Genomic DNA, 20,110 nt, shown 5'->3' with positions numbered 1-20,110 from the left:
CTGCTCCTCAGCTAAGATCTGATGTTTCTGAAATGCTTACTGATTTTGGCAGTGAGAACAAATGTAAAAAGCTTATATATTGTAGGGAGACAGGTAATAGGTCTGTACATGGACGTGTCTGCCGTCGCAGTAGTAGATTTCGGGATCAGATAGGTCATCCCCTGGGTGAAAAAGGTCGGCATTAGACTTGCATCTCGCAAGATGGCAGAGTAAAATTCTGCAAGATGCTTGTGAACAGAAGAAAAGCGCTTGTACCAAAAGTTATGCACTCCATCAATTCCAGGCGCCTTCCAATTATGGGTTTTCCTAACCTCCTCTACATCTTCTAGAGTGATTAAATGATCTACCATTGTCTGGACTCTATCAACTCGTTTTCGTTCCTCATGGATCCACGTTGCCCCACTGTTATGCTGTGAGGAACACAACCAAAGCGGGCCCCAATAACCCAAGACTTCCTCACTAGTAGGGGACGCGGTCGCCTGAGGTTGTTGCTGAGGTGAAACCTGCAACTGCATATACAGCTCCTTTTGATTGGTACGGAACAAGTGAACTTGTTCCGGGCGCATGTTACTCTGCCGATACCGCCGTAGTCGACATGACAGTACCATCAGTCGTTGCTTTAACAAATCCAGGATTTCATGGCCGGTGACGTTTTCCGCCGATCTGATCCTTCCACTGGGGTTAGCAGATGTTAAGAAACTAGACAAGTGATCAATCTCTTTTCTCAGCTTATCGACTTTCCTACACAGTCTCTCCTCCCAAGGTGGACGCTGGGGACTTTACGCATTGCAGGAGCGACGATTCGCTGGCCATTCGCTTTGACTGCCGTGATTGAACCGATGTACACTAACTCATGGAGCTCAGTTATGGAGGGTACTAATCTTACTTTTTCTTCAAGAATCTCATTAATAAGGCCCACTATGTTTCTCGTGTCGCGATTAACCCGCAGCCTTGGTATACGCTGTCTGGCTGACGGATCCATACCACCATACAGCATCTCGTTCTCCGCAAATAGATCAGAGAGGGGATTGTCGGCTCTTACCGCTTCTTCTACAGCACTTTCATCTGAAGATGGGGTGGACAGCAACCCTAACTCCCTAGAAACATCAGCTCGGATTAACGTCACCACATCCGCAGGAACCCTATTAGACTTAAAAAGGGATCTGCGCTGATCCAGGATGTTTTGGACAGACTTATATCATAGCTCAGAGAACTTCTCAACCATCGCTTAGTGCAGCGAAACACTATACGTTTTCATATCCGATTCCATTTTTGTCATAGTTAGGTAGGTACTGTAAAGGAAGGCATTATGTTCATCTGTCCATTTAAACCGCTTCCTACCCCAGGATTCTACAGCACTGGGTGACTGAACCTCAGCCACAACAGAAGCCACAGACGACGTTCCAGGCCTTGTGGTACCATTATGTGAGGCGCCGCCACTCGCTCCAGCACTCCTCACCCCAGACTGAACATCACGACGGCTCCGAAGGGTGTCAGCCCGCAACACCCTACCGCCCCGGTATTTATTCACATCGTTGTACTCCATTAATTTTCAAACAAATGGGTAACAGGATAAGCTCCTGTGGGCAAGGCTCCGGCACCTATAGAAACGGCCGTCCCTAACATGGGAAACAGACGCCGACCAAATGCCGCCCAATCTGGAACAGACGCGTTGGATTTAAAGTACACCACCTACCCTGTATATCTGCAGGGCCTTCCACTATCCGCCAGCTTGAGAACGCGCCCAGTAGGGGGGACAGGAATCCCCCCTGGGTTTTTATTATTATTATTTGTATTATTTAATTTCTCATCTAAGAATCAGTCCAAGAAATAGTTTTTAATACTAGTTAATACTATATCATACTACCATAAATATGATAGTATTAAATTTGTATATAACTTGAAACTAACGTACATATTTAATTTTTTTTTGGAAAACTACTGATTGAAAAAAGTAGACAGAAATGATCCCAAAATCACAGACTGAATCCATGCATCTCTTTACATTTTGTTTTTTAAAACAAAATGCTGTGGGAGTTGTCCCCCAAATTTCATTAAATAGCAAAAGTGTTTTAAAATGTATGTAAAAGCAAGTCTGAGATCATACAAATAATAATAACAAAAGTATTATATGTTAAAATTTGAAATTGTTTTTATACAACAATCTATTTTTTTTTTTTTCAGTGACTGTAAAGTTACCACACCATCAGAAAAGGCATGTGATCCAAAATTAGCCAAAAAACTTTGGGATCTCAGTATTGATATGGTAAAATTAGGAAATTACGATCCATTCAAGAGAGGATAGATTGTCATTAAATTTTACTGGAATGATTTTTTCCTACGTGCCCTCTTGCAGATGAATAATTTATTAGCTAGAGTAATTAATTCCAACGCATGGCTTTACTGGTTTGAAAGATTATCTCATAAAGTTATAAATGAATACTAATATTCTATAAATTTTATATTTTTGTATTTTAAGATATTGACAGAAATATTAATGATTATAAAAGGTAATTTGTACAGTATTTTTAATATGTATCTTTATTTTAACTAATAAATGAATTTTTAACTGTTAATATTTATTATAAAATTTATTTTTCAACTGGTATAATTAAATAAGCATTCCCTACAAATCACAACGTACCTATTGTGTGTTTACTGAACACACATCATCTTATATACTGTTTTTGTGTGATTTCTTTAATACACAAAGATGTTTATAACAGATTTTATTTTTTACACATTGTCTTTTAGTTTTATATTATATTTTTCTTTGAGAATAGCAGATATTAATCAAAGCATTCAAAGGTAGAATCAGTGGAAATCATTAGTCATAAGTTATTGGTAGGTATTAATTGTTGTATTTGTCATAACCCATGCCAGTTTATGTTTGATGAGTCTTTTCTATCAGACTGCCAACCTTTCAGCTACATTTTAACATATTATTTATGGTGATCTTATATACCTTATCGAAAACTTGTACTGACTGAAAGAAGTGGGGTTTCAATCCTGGGGAAGGGGAAGTTTGTTTTTTTTTGGCTTGATGATATTGCCACATAACTTAAAACTATGGGATATGGAAATAGAATTTTGTAGCTATGAAGAATGTCATGCCTAACCGGGAGATTCAAACCCGGACCTCTGGATGAAAGGTTGAGATGCTATTACTCCACCATGGAGATTGGTATTTTGACAGGCTATGAAATTTCTAAATTATATTTCCATACTTTAAGTTCATGTAGAGCACATAAAAAATAAATTAGTAAATTCCTATAATTTCTATTTTATTAAAGTAACAATGTTCAATATTCTATCATTTCTATTCCTCGTAAAAATAAATAAAAGAGATTTATACTTTCCAGCTTTTTATTTTCTGCACAATATTTTTAATTGTTCCTTCAGGTTCTGTCTTTTGTTTGCTTTTGGTTATACTTAAATTTGCCTTTCATTTCACTCATAAATTTGTCTCTTCTTGTACTAACTCACTGTTAGATTTCTTCTGATCCATACCTCAAAAAATATTCTTCAGTATATGTCCAAATAAGTTTTTTTTTCTGAGTGGTATTAAGCTTCTTTACTTTAGCTTCATCTGCCAAAGCAACTGAAGCAAGTAACAGCCATGCAAAATATACTGCAGGAAAGTTTGTGGAGTTCTGCAGTTTATTAGCAACATAATTTTTTGTAAGATATGGATTTGTTTGACATAATTTTGGAAGAAATACTGAAGTTCTACCTTCCTGCTAATTTAATATGACAAATAAATTGTAAATATATTTATTTCTCTTTATTTAATTCTACTTTTTGAGATTGTATATTTGTTAGATATGTGCCAGTAATATCTACATTACTGCAGTTAGATGAGATTGACATAATTGTCACATTGCCAGGTATGGGAAAGTCATCTTCCACCTTAGCACCCATTTTATACTTAATATCATTGAGTTAACCAAATTGCAGCAAACATATTGTTGTCATGAGTGATTTGGATCTACAAGAGATTATCTCTAAAGTAAAGACTGTTTTCATTGCAAAAAGTTTTATTCAGAAAACTTTTTAAATATTTTTTATTTCTCTTAAACCACATACATTATAATACTTCCCTATATAATCGTCACATGAAAAAAGTCCAGTCTATATGGTGGGTGATTGTAAATTTCCCATTCAAATGTTCTCAGTAAATCAAATGTCGGACCCGCAACAATGTGAACTTGCATTAACGTGCAGCAGGACGATGCCGACGGTCAGCCGCCCACGTCGCCGATTTTGAATGGCGTGCCGTAACTTACGTAAGGTTTTGTAGTAGGCCTCTGCATTTATAGTCGTTCCACGTGGCATGAAATCAGTCAACAGTATGCCATACCGATTTCAAAAGACTGTGACCATCAGTTTGTGTCCAAATGGCTGTGGCTTGACCTTTGTTGGTGATTGAGTATGACGCCATTCAGTTGAGTGCCGTTTTCTCTCTGGAGTGTAATACGAATCCACGTTTCATCGCTGGTAAAATTGAATTAAGGAACTCATCACTTTTTTCTGTGTAGCGTATCAAACATTGCAAAGCAGATCCCAATCGGATTTTTTGTGACGTTCCGTCAAGACAACGTTGCCGCACCCAACGTGTACAAACCTTTTTGAAGCCTAAATGGTCACGAACAATCCGACCAATAACAGCTCTTGAAAAATCAGGAAAAAGAAGGACAAGGTCAGAAATCGCTGAGCGAAGATATTTTTTAATTTCATCGAAAGTGACCCTTTTCTAAACAAGATTTTAACGTGTGATGAAACTTGAGTTCACCATTTTAAACCAGAGTCAAAAAGATAAAGCACGGAATGGAAGCACACCGGGCTCACCTGTCCGAAAGAAATGCAGAACGCAAGCATCATCGGGAAAAATCATGTTGACCGTCTTTTGGAATGCTCAAGGTGTCATCTTTTGTGATTATTTGGAAAGTCGGCGTACAATAAACAGCGTCTACTATTCAGACATGTTGATGAAAATAATTTAGCCAGCAATGAGAGAAAGACGTCGCGGATTTCAAGAAAAGGCGTGATATTGCTATACGACAATGCTTGCCCTCACACCATCCAGCTGACTCAAGAAACTATTGGAAAAATGAGTTGGGAAATGCTACCACACCCTCCCTACAGTCCAGATTTGGCTCCCTCAGATTTTCATTTGTTTAGTTTACTTAAGGAGGCATTATGTGGAAAAAGTTCAGCAACAACGAGGAGGTCAAAGAATTTGCGGGAAAGTGGCTGTAACAACAACACAAAGACTTCTTTTGTATCAGGTATAAAAGAAAACTAGTTCATCGTTGGGACAACTGTACTAATATTGGTGAGGATTATGTTGGGAACTGTTTAAAGACTAATTTTTTAAAAATTCAGTTTTTTCTACATCAATTTGTTTCTTTAATTATTGAATGTCCCTCGTATATAATGAGTTTATAACAGAAAGGTGAAGTAGACTTGATCAAAAAATTTCGAAAAAATTATATTTCTTCATGTAAATATGTAAAATACTATAAAGTTTATTTGAAAGGTATTAACTAATTATTTATTTTGCTCAATTATTTTTTTTTCATTATTTTTTTGTGATAATAGACCCAACAATTTTAAAAAACAAAATGTTTGTGTGTGTGTGTGTGTAAGTAACTGTGCGCGTATTAGTAAAAACATAAAGTAAATATAAAATAACGTCGATGCGATAAAAAAAAAAACAGACGGAATCAATGGCTCGCTCAAAATTAAGGTACGGTACAAGCTATATTATTTTAAATTATTCATTTTGTTATTTATAGCTTTAGAGAAATTAGTTTAAGATAAATTTTCTAATTATAAATACTTTTACTCCCCCGGTTTGGTCTGGTGGTGAATGCGTTTACGCAAATCAGCTGATTTCGAAGTCGAGAATTCTAATGTTGAAGTCCTAGTAAAGGCAGATACTTTTATACGGATTTGAATACTAGATTGTGGATACCGGTGATCTTTGATGGTTGGGATTCAATCAACTACACATTTCAGAACTGGTCGACCTTAGACTGTACATGACTAAACTTCATTTACACTCATACATATCACCTTTATTCACCTTCTGAAGTAATTCCTGGCGGTGCTTCCGAAGGTTAACAAGAATAAAGACCTAAATACTTTTAATGAGTTGAAAAAAAAATATTTGGCTCTCATTTCGCTGTAGTTGATGATAAACAAAAAATGTTTTATGGGGCTTACAGATAAAATTTATTGTTTAAGATTAACTCAGTTAAATAGCACAGTTAATGAAAATATTTTATAATCAGAAGTAATAAATTTGCCGAATGTCAATAAACATTAGTAATGGTGATGTCATAAGTTATCCGTCACGTGTGGCAAACAATAAACAAATAAATAAAATAAATGCAGGCTAGAATTTGGTATGGTAGTAGGATCCCCCACTACAAGCTATGTATAAGAAAGATTGCTATGAATCGAATCGTGAGAAAGATTTGGTATCCGTCGCCTATCCATTTCTTTGTTAAGAATCGTAAAAAGAATCGGTTTCTTCTGCAAACCGATTCTCGATTCTTTCGTTCAGTATGAAGAATCGAATCGAAGGAACGACTCGTTCACGATTCTATCCATTGCTAGTACTCGGTGTATTGTGATAATTGCCATCTGTAGAAGTATGTATTCAGTTACCAAAATTTCGTTATTCTTGTTTATGTTAAATAGATATTAGGTAGTGAAGGGCTCATTATTCGATTTCATATTCCTGTCTACAAATACGTAAAACGTGAATTGATTCGCCACATGACCTTTTGAGTGTGTTAATGACCGAACATTAAGATCAATGGCATTGAAGTGAAAATTGTCTGAATTGCTTAAATTTTAATGAACCGTAGGATGGTAAATGATATTTCTGAGTTTAACATTGATCTCAATATTACGGTTGCGGGATTATTATTATTTTTTTTTTTTTACTGTATTCAGTTAAAAATAAATTTGTTAGTTTTTCTAAAAGAAAGGGCTCGAAATTATAAAGAATCAAAGTTTTATAACTTGTGATTTGTTGATTTTTACTGCTAGAGTACTCTTGAAAAATAAACTGAGCACTTGTTATATGTTATTTCAAGGGAATGTAGTTCATTTTATTAGCAGTAAAAGTAAGCAGCCTAAATTTATTATGGCCAATTCAGTGTCAACTTATTTGTTGTCATTAGCGATTTAAAACGATGGTAATTTGATATCGTTTAACGATAGGAAATATAGACAATATTTTATAAAATGTTAGATATATTTATAACTTCAAGTTGAAAAATTTTATTTGTAAGACTATGTTTAATTTTATGTTTAGAAATTTTGAAATACTTGTTATGTTTTTATGAACTTCAGAAGTTCATGACAATAATTTTTAGCTTCTTAAACATTTTTTTCTGACATTCAGACAAAGATTTTTAAACAGCCCATTAGCTTTTTATTTTGTGTAATTCAATGAATAAATAACTAGCAAGTTGATATTGTTAAGAATTTTTGTGACATTATTAAAAAAGGTTAATAGTAAATAAATCAGTTGTTTTGGTAATATATGTTTTGGTTTTTGGATATTATGTACAGTTGCGGACTTTTGATTTTGATGAAATTTTGAGTATACTTCAATTAGGAACTAAGTTATTCGTTACAATTGAAATTATTAGTTTAGGAAATGCCTTTTATCCTAGTTACATCCCTCGCAATTTACAATGTACCGTTGCCAAAAATGTCATAATTCAGCAATGTACAATTGTAATATATATATTATTTTCGCACTAAATAATTGATTATTGTTATATATTTATGGACTCGGTTTAGTAATCGACCAATCTAATATTAAGTTTAATTAGATGAATATAGTGAGCGTTAGGTTATGTTGATATCATACAAAGTTTACAGAGTTGTTGTACCATCAATTTACATAATATAACTTTAACCTTGACCCAAACCGTACTAAACTAAGTTGAATTTAACTTAACGAAGTTATTTACTCCCTAAGTAATGTATATTGCACTTACCTAAACCTAACTTAATTAAAACTTAAAAGAATCTTAACTTTAGGCTTTTTTTTTTTTTTAGGTGAATAGTTTTAGCTTAACTAATGTAACCAAATTATTTAATTTGAAAATAATGTGAGGGTAAGTCAATTATTATCTGCAATGTAGTTATACATTTTATTGCAATACAAATAGGAAACTTACATGTACGTCATTTTTCAACATAGTCCCCTTGCATTTCAACGCACTTGGTTATCATTGCACAAGCTTCCTGCTGATGCCCTCATAAAAGAAGGTTTTCGATTGAGCTGCAAGTCAGGAATGCACAGTTTCCTTAATGCCTCTTTGAGTGGACCAAAAAGTGGTAATCAGAAGGGGCAAGATCAGGACTGTACGGAGGATGAGCCAGTACTTCAAAGTTAAGTTTCTGGAGCGTTTCAGCAGTATGCGGACAGGCATTGTCATACAACACAACACCTTTCGACAACAGTCCTTGACGTTTGCTTAGAATTGCAGGCTTAAGCTTGGCAGTAAGCATCTCACTGTAATGCGCACTGTTTATTGTCGTGCCCATTTCCTCATAATGTTCCAGTACTGGACCTTGTGAGTTCCAAAAATCCGTAAGCATCAGTTTTCCTGCGGATGGTTAGGTCTTGAACTTTTTTTTGCTGGGCGAATTTGGATGCTTCAATTCCATACTCTGCTGTTTACTCTCCGGCTCGTAATGATGGATCCATGTTTCGTCACCAGTGATGATTCTATCTAAGAAGATGTCCCTTTCATTACCATAGCGATCCAAATGTTTTTGGCAGATGTCCAAGCGTGTTTGTTTATGCAACTGTGTGAGTTGTTTTGGGACCTATCTTGCACAGACTTTATGAAACCCAACTCTGTTGTGGATGATTTCGTAGGCAGAACCGTGATGAATTTGCAGACGATGTGCCACTTCATCAATAGTTTTCGTCTGTCTAAGAAAACCATGTCACATGCATGCTCAATGTTTTCCTCATTTGTGTGGTAAATGGTCGTTCGGCTCCTTCATCGTGCGTAACACTTGTGTGACCATTTTTGAATTTTTCAATCCATTCATAGATACTCCATTGCGGCAAATCACTGTTCCTGTACTGTACTGAAAGTCTTTGATGAATTTTGGCTCCTGATATACTTTCCGACCACAAACAGATCACTGAACAAACAGTCTTTTTTTGTGCGATAATGGATCTAACCTAGCAGTATCTAACCTGCACAGAGATAACAACAATTAAACCACGCATGTGTCTTCTACGCAACACGACAATACTACCAACATAAACAAAAATATAACTAAATTGCGGATAATAATTGACTTACTCTTGTATATTACACTTGTACAGTGTTGATTTACAAAATTGTGGTTGATTGTACTGTGTAGCCTGCAAGGGATGTAACTCAGGAGAAAGTTTTTTGCGACGAATAATTTCAATTTTAACAAATAAGATAAGTTGAAAATTTCGATGAGTCCCTAATCATATATAATTACTTGTGTTTGGTTCAAGCTGTTACAGAGCTAAACAATAGTGTACCTTATTTAAGTATTAGTTAAATATCAGGGAAGGATATCATGTTTTTCATGTGTTGGTTGTGTAAAGTAACAATGGACCTTTTTCGGTAAGCATGCACCACCTTTTTTTCTCAAAAATAACAATTAAACTGTGCATTTTTACATTTATATAACAATAACCAAATAACATTTTTGTCTAAAAGGAACCAATTTTCCATATTAACAATTGATCTTGGATTAGTCTTATATATTTTTTTAATTTTTACTTGATTTTATTAAAACATGGGTCTTCCAAACCTGAGGGAGTTCCAGTATAAGCATTATTGCTTATAATTATAAATACAATATAACCAAACTTAACCTACGCTCGCTAACCTTGATCAGTAGTGAGCAAAGCAAGTGCATGTTAAGTTTGGTTAGATAATATTTATAATTTTTCTGCAAATACTTCTAAATACAGACTGATTTAGAAGAAAAAAGCAATACCCGCTTACTGAAAAAGGTCTGTAACTGTAAGCAGTGTAGTCGGGTACTTTATGTCTTATGTTTTTCAATATGCAATATTTCTTATTTGATTAAACTCATGTCATGTGTTACTTGTACATTGAACTCATTGAAATACTAAATATAAGAAGGTTCAACTAGGCTTCTGATCAACTTTCTATACTGGTATGTCTACCCTGAGAAATTTTTATGCATCTAGTTTTAGGACTTGAGATAAAATTTATATAACGTATAAATTTATTTCGTATGAATTCTTTTCTGGCAGAATTATATTTTCACTAATGTTTATGAGAAATTTTACTTAATTATTGAATTTAATTAAATCTGAAATATATTAATATATAATGAACATTATACTTATGAAAATATATGCTTTAAATGTAACTGAACAATGTATTTTATTTACCACAAAATATGAACCAGCAAGATTAATATAAAGAAAAAATTACACCTAACCAAGGTATAGTGCCAAGGCGGTTTTTCTTCGACACATATAATATCATGTATGCCACTAGCCAAATACTAATACTGTGCTATTTAAATGTATGAAAATTTCATGTATTATCAAGGAAGGTGCTGCTATCTATTGTAGCTTTTATGAGTATATCTACTTCAAAATCTGCCTTCAGGTTGATTAAGTTGAATCTTTGTTTATATTTATATATATAATATTTTTCTAAATATCTAAATTTTTATTTATATTTCCTTTTTTAATCTCCAATATTTCCAAATTGTACTGACATCAGAAATAGAATGTTTATTATTTATAAGGTGATCTGCAACATTAGAAAAGCCCAATTTTTTTATTTTTATAATACCTAAAATGTTCATTAAATCTGGCTCTAAACGATCTATCGGTTTTACCTGTATAAATATCCTCACAAACATTACATTTTATCTTATAAAGTCCACATAAATTGTATAAATCAGTATTATTGTTGTTTTTTAAATATTTTATTATGTAGTTGTTAGTTTTATATGCAGGTTTAAATTTATCCTTGTTATAAACTTTGGTTATATTTTCAACAATACTATTGGTGTCTGAATATTTTAAGTAAACATTATCAACCTTTTGTGTGTTATGTATTGGTTTTAAAATTATTGGGTAATTATTTAGTGGTGATGCCTCACCCTGAAATCACAAAAAAATCAACTTCATTAATAATTAATATTTATTCATTTAATGATATATTTTGGGTGTCGGAAAATAGAAAATTAGTAAAAATTTACATAGTGATACAAAAATATACAAATACAAATTACAAAGTGATACGAAAAAAATACTTATATCATAGTGAAACATTATATTTAAAGATATAAACAGTTTATATGAATCAGATTGCAATGATACTTCTGCAGAATCATCACACACACGATTTGCCGAATCAATGTGTATCTTATTTATAATTCACCATAAATGGTGAAATCATGTTTTATAATCACAATACTTCCTTTTAAATAAAAATTTGGCCATATGTCCGTGGAAGTGGTGTTTGGAATTTCCATAATGCAGCACATTGCTTCTTACTTCCTTCCATTGACGTTCGATTGTCTGCGTATGTTCCCTAGTGTCCGGATCAAATTGTATGATTCACAGTTAAGTGTTGGAAGCCTCCTATTTGTAAACAATCATAAGATTTCCATCAGTCACTAACAACTGTAGTACCTGGATGTACGTAGGCCTTTATAATGCGGAGCAAAGTTTTCTTATCATGTGTTAGTACTGGAACCATGAAAACTTCGTTTGTGTCTCGTCGTATTCCACCAAATATCCAATTTCCATATATAATTTTGGCACAATTATATTTTCGTTTACCGATTTTGGCTTCATTGATTTCTACAACTTTGCCTACTCCTCCAACCTTTTTCGAATTAGTACACAAATATTCAAAACAAATTTCCCGAAAATAATTGGTCCAATCTACCACAGTACTAGATGATAAATTTAGCTCACTACACAACATATCTTGCCAAGGTGGCTTTATTACACACCATATTATGGAGAAACGTAAAATAACAGGTAATTCTAACCTAGCGGTGGCTATCCATGTATCGGCTTATTGAGAAATGGCTACATTACACAGTTTACTTTCATATTTTGTATGTTTGTTAAGTACACAAAGGCATTTTCTACAATGGAAAATGTGTCGATCTTCATTCAGCTTCATTTTGTTATTACACGATAACATTGTGTTTCGGCAAAATGCCATGATTGTAAAAAAAATTGTCTCACATTATCAACCGACGTGAGAGAATTCAATAAGTGTAATAAATGCAAATTCACAATTTTTACATAGACATTTCAGGTCCAGCAGATTTTTTTTCTTCCATTGTAGTTCACTCTATTTATCTTACTGAACACTGTAATTTGTATAAAGAAAACTTAGACGACATGTGAGAATAGCAGACAACAATGTAATGTAATGAATAAGTTATAAATAATAAAAGTAGTGTAGTGAATAAGAAAGAATTCTACATTATCCAGAGGTGAGAATCTGCATTATCGAGTGTATCAATATTCAAATGTCTACTTTTCCGGTACTTCATTTCCAGCATAAAATACATTTAAAAAAATTTTATAACGATTTGATATGTTTTTTTGTGATTTCAGGGTGAGGCATCTCAACTAAATAATTACCAGTTATTGTATTATTAAGTTTTGATATTTGTATTTTATATATATTATCAATTAACAAAGCACTATATCCATTTTTAATTGGAATTTGTTTTATAGTATCCATTTCTGTTTTTAATTTCTCTTTATTATTTTGTGTATAATGGATAGCTGTATTAGTCATATTTGTATATATGTTAATTTTATGAGACCAAGGATGATTTGATTTTCCATGAATTTTTGTTTTATTGGCTATAGGTTTCCTGTATACCGAATTACAATTTGATTATTTTTGTTAATTTCAATACTAATGTCTTGAAAATATATTGCTCTGTTTTTATCACACACATAAGGTTAAACCTTATGTGTGTGATAAAAATGCGTATGCTTATATGTGTGCGAATAATGCCATAAACAATTTTACTCTCAAAATCTTATTTTTCTAACATGATAGCAGATAAAGGAAATCCTGTAGGCAAGGTATTTTTCTGTGTACAACACTTGTTATTAAATTCAATGTAACTTTGTTGACATATATTCCTTGTAATGGTGATAATGTTATCAATAAATTTAAGGTCTTCATGATTATTTATTTTTTATTATAGGAATTTTTTTTATCAGTAGCTATGCTAGGATATATTTTACTTATCATAACTCACCATCCTAGTGTTTCCGCCAACTGTTTTTTTATTTATTTTCAAATTTGTACCCATTTTTATGTTATAACTATAATGTAAATTCATTTTTATCTTAAGGATTTTATCTATAATTTTGGAAATAATATAAGATGGAGTAGATGTAAAATCAATCAAACATTGCATTGGGATGCCAGGTTTATGTATTTTTGGAAATTCTGTTAATATTGAAGCGAACTGTTCAAAAGGGTATTATAATTTAGTATGGTATCTTAAATTACTGTTATAATAAAACATAGTTTAATATTTTGTAATTACACTTTTTATTATTTTTTAAAATTTATTAGTAGGGTTGTTTTATTTCCTTTAAGTTAATTTCAATTAAGTTAAATATTATATACTGTATATAAATATAAGCAAAGATTCAACTTATAACTTATACAGTTGTATAACAACAACAGTTGTATAACAAGTATAACTTATACTTGTACTACAGACAAATTTTGAAGGAGATACACTCATAAAAGCTGCAATAGATATCATCTTTATTGATAATACATGAAATTTCTATTTGTTTAAATAGCACAGTATTAGTATGTGGCTAGCCACATACAGGTTATTAATGTTTTTATTTTATTTTATTTGACTTAGAACTTCATATGCCTTTGCAGTTATATATGTAATCTTTTAGTATTTTGTGTTTAATACGCAATTGTATATAAACTTTATGTACGACTAATGTTGCGGGATCCCGTGAAAGTACTATCGTAAAAATTATAAAGAAAAGGAAAATAAAAACAATAAAGTAAGGTAAGAATTTTCTTATTTATTTACTTGGGTGGATTAAGTTGATTTATTTTATATATATATATATATATTAAAAAGTATTTAGTTCTAATGACTGACTGAAATAGATATTAATTACATGTAAATGTAGAATCTGTGAAACATGACTAGATCCACTACTATAGTTTAAAAAAAGTAAAAACACCCTTTTGTTTTAAATTCATTTTATTTTTAAATGTAAATAATTTTAGTATTTAGTGATTTATTTGTAAAGTTGTTTTTGCAGATTTGATGTAACAACTGCTGGTTCTTATATGTCTACAACTTACTGTAAAACCAAGCTGCTACATTATTGTGTATCAACATAACATCTTTACTGAAGGTAAAGACAATCAGAACACATAATGATATTCAATCTGAATATAATCAGAATTACAGTTTATAATTTATTATGGAATTCATTTATGCCGATTCATTTACAGCCCTCTAGTATCTTGATATATAATCCCAAAACTAATCTTTATTTATCAACAAAATTTTTATTGTTTACTTAGAACTTAACTTTTTATAGACAGGTTAAAATTATATTGGAAGCTGTTGTTTTGTCTTATTTCATTGTAAGATAGTGTGATTCATTCTTGAATCACACTATCTTACAATGAAATAATGAGTGATTTAATTTCTTATTATGATTTCATACATTGTGTTACACATTTCTTTTACATTTATTTTAACTAGGAAAATGAATGTATGGAATAATAAGTGAAAAAAAATCACATCTTATCTGATTATTAAAATCAAGTTCAGATAATTTTGGACAACCATTGTACAACTGGCTCAACAGAAAGCATTCATACATCTCCCTAAAAAAAAAATATTTTTATTAACTTTGAAGTTATAGGCAACAGTTTGTATCAGTAATTAGAGAAAAATATTGTTCACAGTCCATTGAATTAGTGTCTTTATAAAATAATCCAAACAATGGCCTTTCTTGTTCCACTCCTGTTCTCTCGTGGTACAGCTTTACTTGTTCAGAGTTCAAATGTAGCCAAAATATCACAAATACTGTCTTCCCATAGTTTCCTTACTTACCGCTTTGTTGTTTACGTTCCATTTTGCTAAATAAAATTACTTAAGGAGTCTGAAATTCCATTCTAATGAAAACCATCGCAGCTGAGTTCTTCTTTCTTGTTTGCTGCCATTCCAGTAATTCCAAATTATGTATTCCTGTATTGTATCTCTTCTGGTTTTATCCTCTAATCTGCAAAAATACTATTTTTCTATTGCTTGGATTGAACTGTTACATTGCTTCGACAGTCCAAGATTCAAAACCAAGAACTGAAAATATTGGTATGAAGTTTGAATTATAAAATGCGAATATTTTCTCTTTAGAAATCCCTCTTTTTCCAATAAAGCCTCTCTTAAGTCTATTTAGCTGTTGAATGATCTGACAGTGAATTTCAGTCACTTTCACACCTTTAACACTAAGAAAACAAATCACACCATGTATTTCACAGTTGGTGGGATTTTCGATCAGCAGAGGCATTTTAAATACTCACAAACGTAAACATAGTTGGATATTTTATAATGGCGTCTGTGGCTTGCCAACAGATGCGGGTACACAGTGCGCATGTGTGGAATGCCGACTGCAGTGTAGCAGCGACGTAATTTCAAAATTGTACTTTAAAAACATGCCTCATGTATGAAACAAAAAAGCACTTTTTCTGTGAAAAAGTCATTTAAATAAAAAAAATAAGAAGTAAAACAAAGAAATAAAAAAATTATGAGATCATAGGAAATAAGACAGTAGAATACTTTTATGAAAAATCAAACATGACTGATTACAGGGAATTGTAAGAAATTAATATTATATAATTTTGTGTACAGTAGGAACAATTGAGTAGTATTAAAATGTAATTCACTATATTCATAAAATAGCATCAAATAACATTAGCTCTCTATACTATTTCCAAACGAAGACTTCAAATTATAAAGGTACAGGCTTCAGGCTAGTGACAGTTAGCATTAGAGTGTTTTTATTAATGAAAAAGGCAGTTTGCTGTTCTGTTATTTATAAACATAGTAAAAACGATAAAAAATACAGTTGTAAATATTTCTTTGTAGTTAATTGATTTGGCTGAAATATGTGCTCGTAAAAGTTTTGTATCTGAGTGACATGATTTTAAAATTATTCTAATTTTTTTACAGATGTAAGTCAGAATGCATCGTATTTCATTTATATTATATAAAAGATTTTCTGATATTGCTGTGCATCGTGTAGTTATTCCAAAAGTTGCAATTATTGGGAGTGGTCCAGCTGGATTTTATGCTGCTCAGCAATTAATTAAGGTTAGAGATTGAAACTGATATTTGTAAATTATGTTATATTACTAAGTTGTCGCATCTACACAAATGGATGATAAACTAACAATAAAAGAAGTTTTTACTAATTGGGAATTCTTGGCTTTCTGAATGGGAAGTGGAGAACATTCATTATACAGGAGATAAAGATTACTAAGCTATCCAAAATTCAGGGTGGCAGAAAAAAAAAGACTTTTTAATTCCTCTGTGTAGCTTCCAAACTGTCATTGGTTGTGTAAAACATTTTTATGGCGAAAGCACACTATTTGACCGTTCCACTGCTCAATGATGACTGATTGGCAAGGTTGGCATAAAGTAGTGCTACTAACTGTACATGGCTCCCACTACGCATTTTTGTATCATATATCAATCTTGGTCAGACTATGATTAAGTCTAGAAAATATTAAGTTGAAGGTATCATTTTCAATATTAGTTTTACATCGGTGACGTGAAATTGATTGATATTACATTTATTAACAAAACAAACTTATTCACTTAGACATATAATTATTTTTCAACATTTTTACCTTACGAATAGTGACTCATTTAATCTTGAATGTGTGTTGAAACAAGTTAAAAAAGAAGGAAAAAATAATAAATATCTTAATCTATTTTTTTTTTAAATCATATTTTTTAATTAATTTTTTTTTTAAATTCAGAAATAAATATTTAAATAAGTTTGTTAGTAGGCATTATTAGACCTTGATTTGGCTTTAATTAATTACGTTTTTAAGACGTCTTTAATTAAGAAGTTTTTGGTTTTTCTTTGACCAGAAGTGTATCCTAATTTGTCATCATACATACTTTTATTTATTTGTATTCTGCTTTCATGGTGATCAGTTTTTGCTTTTTTGTAATTTAGAAAATTACTAAACTAATAACTGTTATTACTAAACAAGTGTGCTTTGTTCTTTTCTATTAACAGATTGATAAAAAAAAATAATTGTATAAACTTTTGCTGTAATTCTTAGCAATTATTTAATAACCTTACACTTTGTTCATACCTTAATATAATATAGTAGATGTGCTAGGATCAGGGAAAAATAAGATTTAAATGTCAGAAAGCAGGTTAGAAGCTGTTGATTTGAGCAAGATCTAAGTTTGCACCATGTTATCAATAGTCAATTAGCAATTGGATTTATGAGTTATGGCAACCTGTTCATATGCTAATTTATTATATGTAGAGAGGTTAGGGTTAAGGTTAAAGTTACGATGAGAGTTTTATAGAGAGAGGAATAAGCATAAACCAACCTTAATAGGTGTCCGACTTGGAGTCAGGCGTTGAAGATACTGACTGTCATCTTCGTAAGGTGATTTTCTGTTGTACTCATGATTAATAGCACTGAACATGGGATATAGTCTCTCTAGGTAGAACAATATTTCCATTTAAACACATATTTGGCCAATTTTCGTATGTGATTGTGTTAAATATTGTTAAACCTTGATAATTTATCCCAAAAACTCTTTCCACAAAAGTCTAGCCTTAACCCTAACCTCTTCCACAAAATGGATTAGCATTTAAATACGTCTCAGTAACTAACAATAATTGATTAGAGTATTGATAATGCTATGCAAACTTTTACCTTTTAAGGCTCACCTGCTTTCAGACATTTAGATCACGTATTTTCCTGATACTTAGCATATCTACTATGTCATAATATACAATTAAACTTGATCGAGTAATTGCTCAGAATTACCGATTTTGATATAAACAAAAATTTTTCTACTTAATGATTTTTTCTTTCTTTTTTTTTATGTTTGTATTGAATTTTTTCACAGAGATCCCTGCTTTAGAATGAATATTTTGTTATTATTAAGTAAAAACAATCAAAATTTAAAACTTGTAATTGGTAAACATTGATCTCTGTAATTTTAACATTTTAATTATGTTTCAAAATTAATTGGTGATAAAACCGAATGTGTTCTGAAGATGCACAAATCTTTATGAAAGTAAATAATTGTGACACAAATGAAAGAAAAAGCATTAAAAATTGTTTTAATTTTACAAGATAATAAAATAATAAAACTCATAAGAAACTAATGTACTCTGCTGATATAACAGAATTATTAAACTATTTATTAACTTTATTATTGCACAAGAGCTATTTCAAAATTAATTTTCATTAACATAGTGAAATTAATATTTATACACACATTAACCTGAACATAACATTACTAATCAATGCATTCCCCACATAGTCACCAACCACATTAAGGCGCTTGTTCTTTTATAAGAACACACAATCTTTTTTGGAACAACCCTTGTCAAAGAATAGTACCCATCCTGTTTGTTATTAATCCCACTTATGAACTTCTAGTTAGTTTTAAAATGTGAGATGACCAACCAGACCTTCATTTTGATAAAGATTTGATGGTCGCCTGGTGTATATATATAGCTTGTAGTAAAGATGATAGAAAATCTTCTGCTTGAGTGAATTAATCAATTGAAGTCTTTATCTAATATGTAGAGTTAGGTATCAGTTGTGATGCTGAACAACCTTCATGAAAATTCCAGGTCATCCATGTTTTGTGTTTGTTTCCAAAGAAATATTCTCAAAACTTATGGAATTTCATTTGATATATAGAAATCAGACACTGTTAATTGTTTATTAAACTTTTTTATTTGAGACTATCACTCTTAAGGTTAAGTTGAATAAGTATTTTATACATTTATAGTTTTATTCACCGGGCAAGTTTCAGATGGGTGTGTAATGAATGATGAGATTAAGGTGGCTATTTAAAATGCATAATATTAACTTAGTGTGTGGTGTTACTTTTTCATTATTTTATTAAAATTTATTATTGTAGTGTGTAGTGTAGTAGGTTTTTATTGTTATACATCTCTTGACAATAAATGTTAAATTTATTTGTCATGTTAATTATTAATTTTTTTAATTTTTTAGTTAAATAATGAAGTTGTGATCGATATCTATGAACGTCTTCCAGTTCCTTTTGGTCTTGTTAGATACGGGGTTGCTCCTGATCATCCTGAAGTTAAGAATGTTATAAATACCTTTACTAAAACTGCTAAACATTCTCGTGTGAATTTTATTGGAAATGTAAAGCTTGGTAAAGATGTTTCATTAAGTACATTAAAAGAAGCATATCATGCAGTTATTCTTGTAAGTAACTTTATTTTTAAGCAGGTAAAAATCAATTTTTCTTTGCACTTATGATAATTCTTTAAGCAGTGTAAGTGATAGCCATTTACATTTTATATCTGTCTTATATGTTAACCTAATCCTAACCTAAATTTTGCCCCACAATTTAGATTTGGTTAAATTCTCTCTTTGAAAAGGGTTTATTTTATGTGCTTATTTTTTCCTTTGTATTCTTGTTCTAATTTTGTCTAATTGTTTGTTACTATTTGGTATCCTTTGAGAGTTAACTTAAGATTGATAAAATAAAGCAAGGTTTCTGTGGTCATTAGGCTGTAGTTGATGTATAATACACATTTTTGATGGTAACTTTTCAGTGATTGAGGGAGAGGTCTTCATTAAACTTGCTCCTGTAATAAAGAAAATATTTGCCTTTGGGTTACTTGTCTGCATAGAAAAGTGATTATTTGATCTTGAATGTTTAGACATTTTATCATTGATATTCAGTTGATACAAAGTGTATTTCATGAGCGATTATTGTTGTATTTTTGAAATTATCAGTGTGTAAG

At 31.4% G+C, this 20,110-nt stretch overlaps 2 protein-coding genes across 8 annotated transcripts in view; both read left to right on the top strand.

Moving 5' to 3' along the window:
- The window catches only part of LOC142327381 (retinol dehydrogenase 11-like), a 47,420-nt gene extending 44,884 nt beyond the window's left edge, over positions 1-2,536 (top strand). For 4 of the 6 annotated variants that reach the window (XM_075370386.1, XM_075370385.1, XM_075370388.1 and 1 more), the window contains one exon: positions 2,185-2,535. In XM_075370386.1, the coding sequence (XP_075226501.1) occupies positions 2,185-2,305 (121 nt within the window). In that variant the 3' untranslated portion in view covers positions 2,306-2,535. Of the gene's footprint in view, positions 1-2,184 lie in introns of all 6 variants that reach the window. The other 2 variants (XM_075370383.1, XM_075370387.1) reach the window with 2 other exon arrangements.
- A 4,043-nt stretch (positions 2,537-6,579) lies between these two features.
- The window catches only part of dare (NADPH:adrenodoxin oxidoreductase, mitochondrial), a 35,511-nt gene continuing 21,980 nt past the window's right edge, over positions 6,580-20,110 (top strand). The window contains exons 1-4 of one of the 2 annotated variants that reach the window (XM_075371138.1): positions 6,580-6,659; positions 14,369-14,464; positions 16,291-16,431; positions 19,347-19,565. In XM_075371138.1, coding sequence (XP_075227253.1) covers positions 16,303-16,431; positions 19,347-19,565 — 348 coding nt within the window. In that variant the 5' untranslated portion in view covers positions 6,580-6,659; positions 14,369-14,464; positions 16,291-16,302. The other variant, XM_075371139.1, reaches the window with a different exon arrangement.

Source organism: Lycorma delicatula, chromosome 7 (assembly GCF_047948215.1).
Source record: "Lycorma delicatula isolate Av1 chromosome 7, ASM4794821v1, whole genome shotgun sequence".
NCBI lineage: Eukaryota > Metazoa > Arthropoda > Insecta > Hemiptera > Fulgoridae > Lycorma > Lycorma delicatula.
Note: the sequence above shows the minus strand (reverse complement) of the source record. Positions and strands in the feature narration are given on the sequence as shown.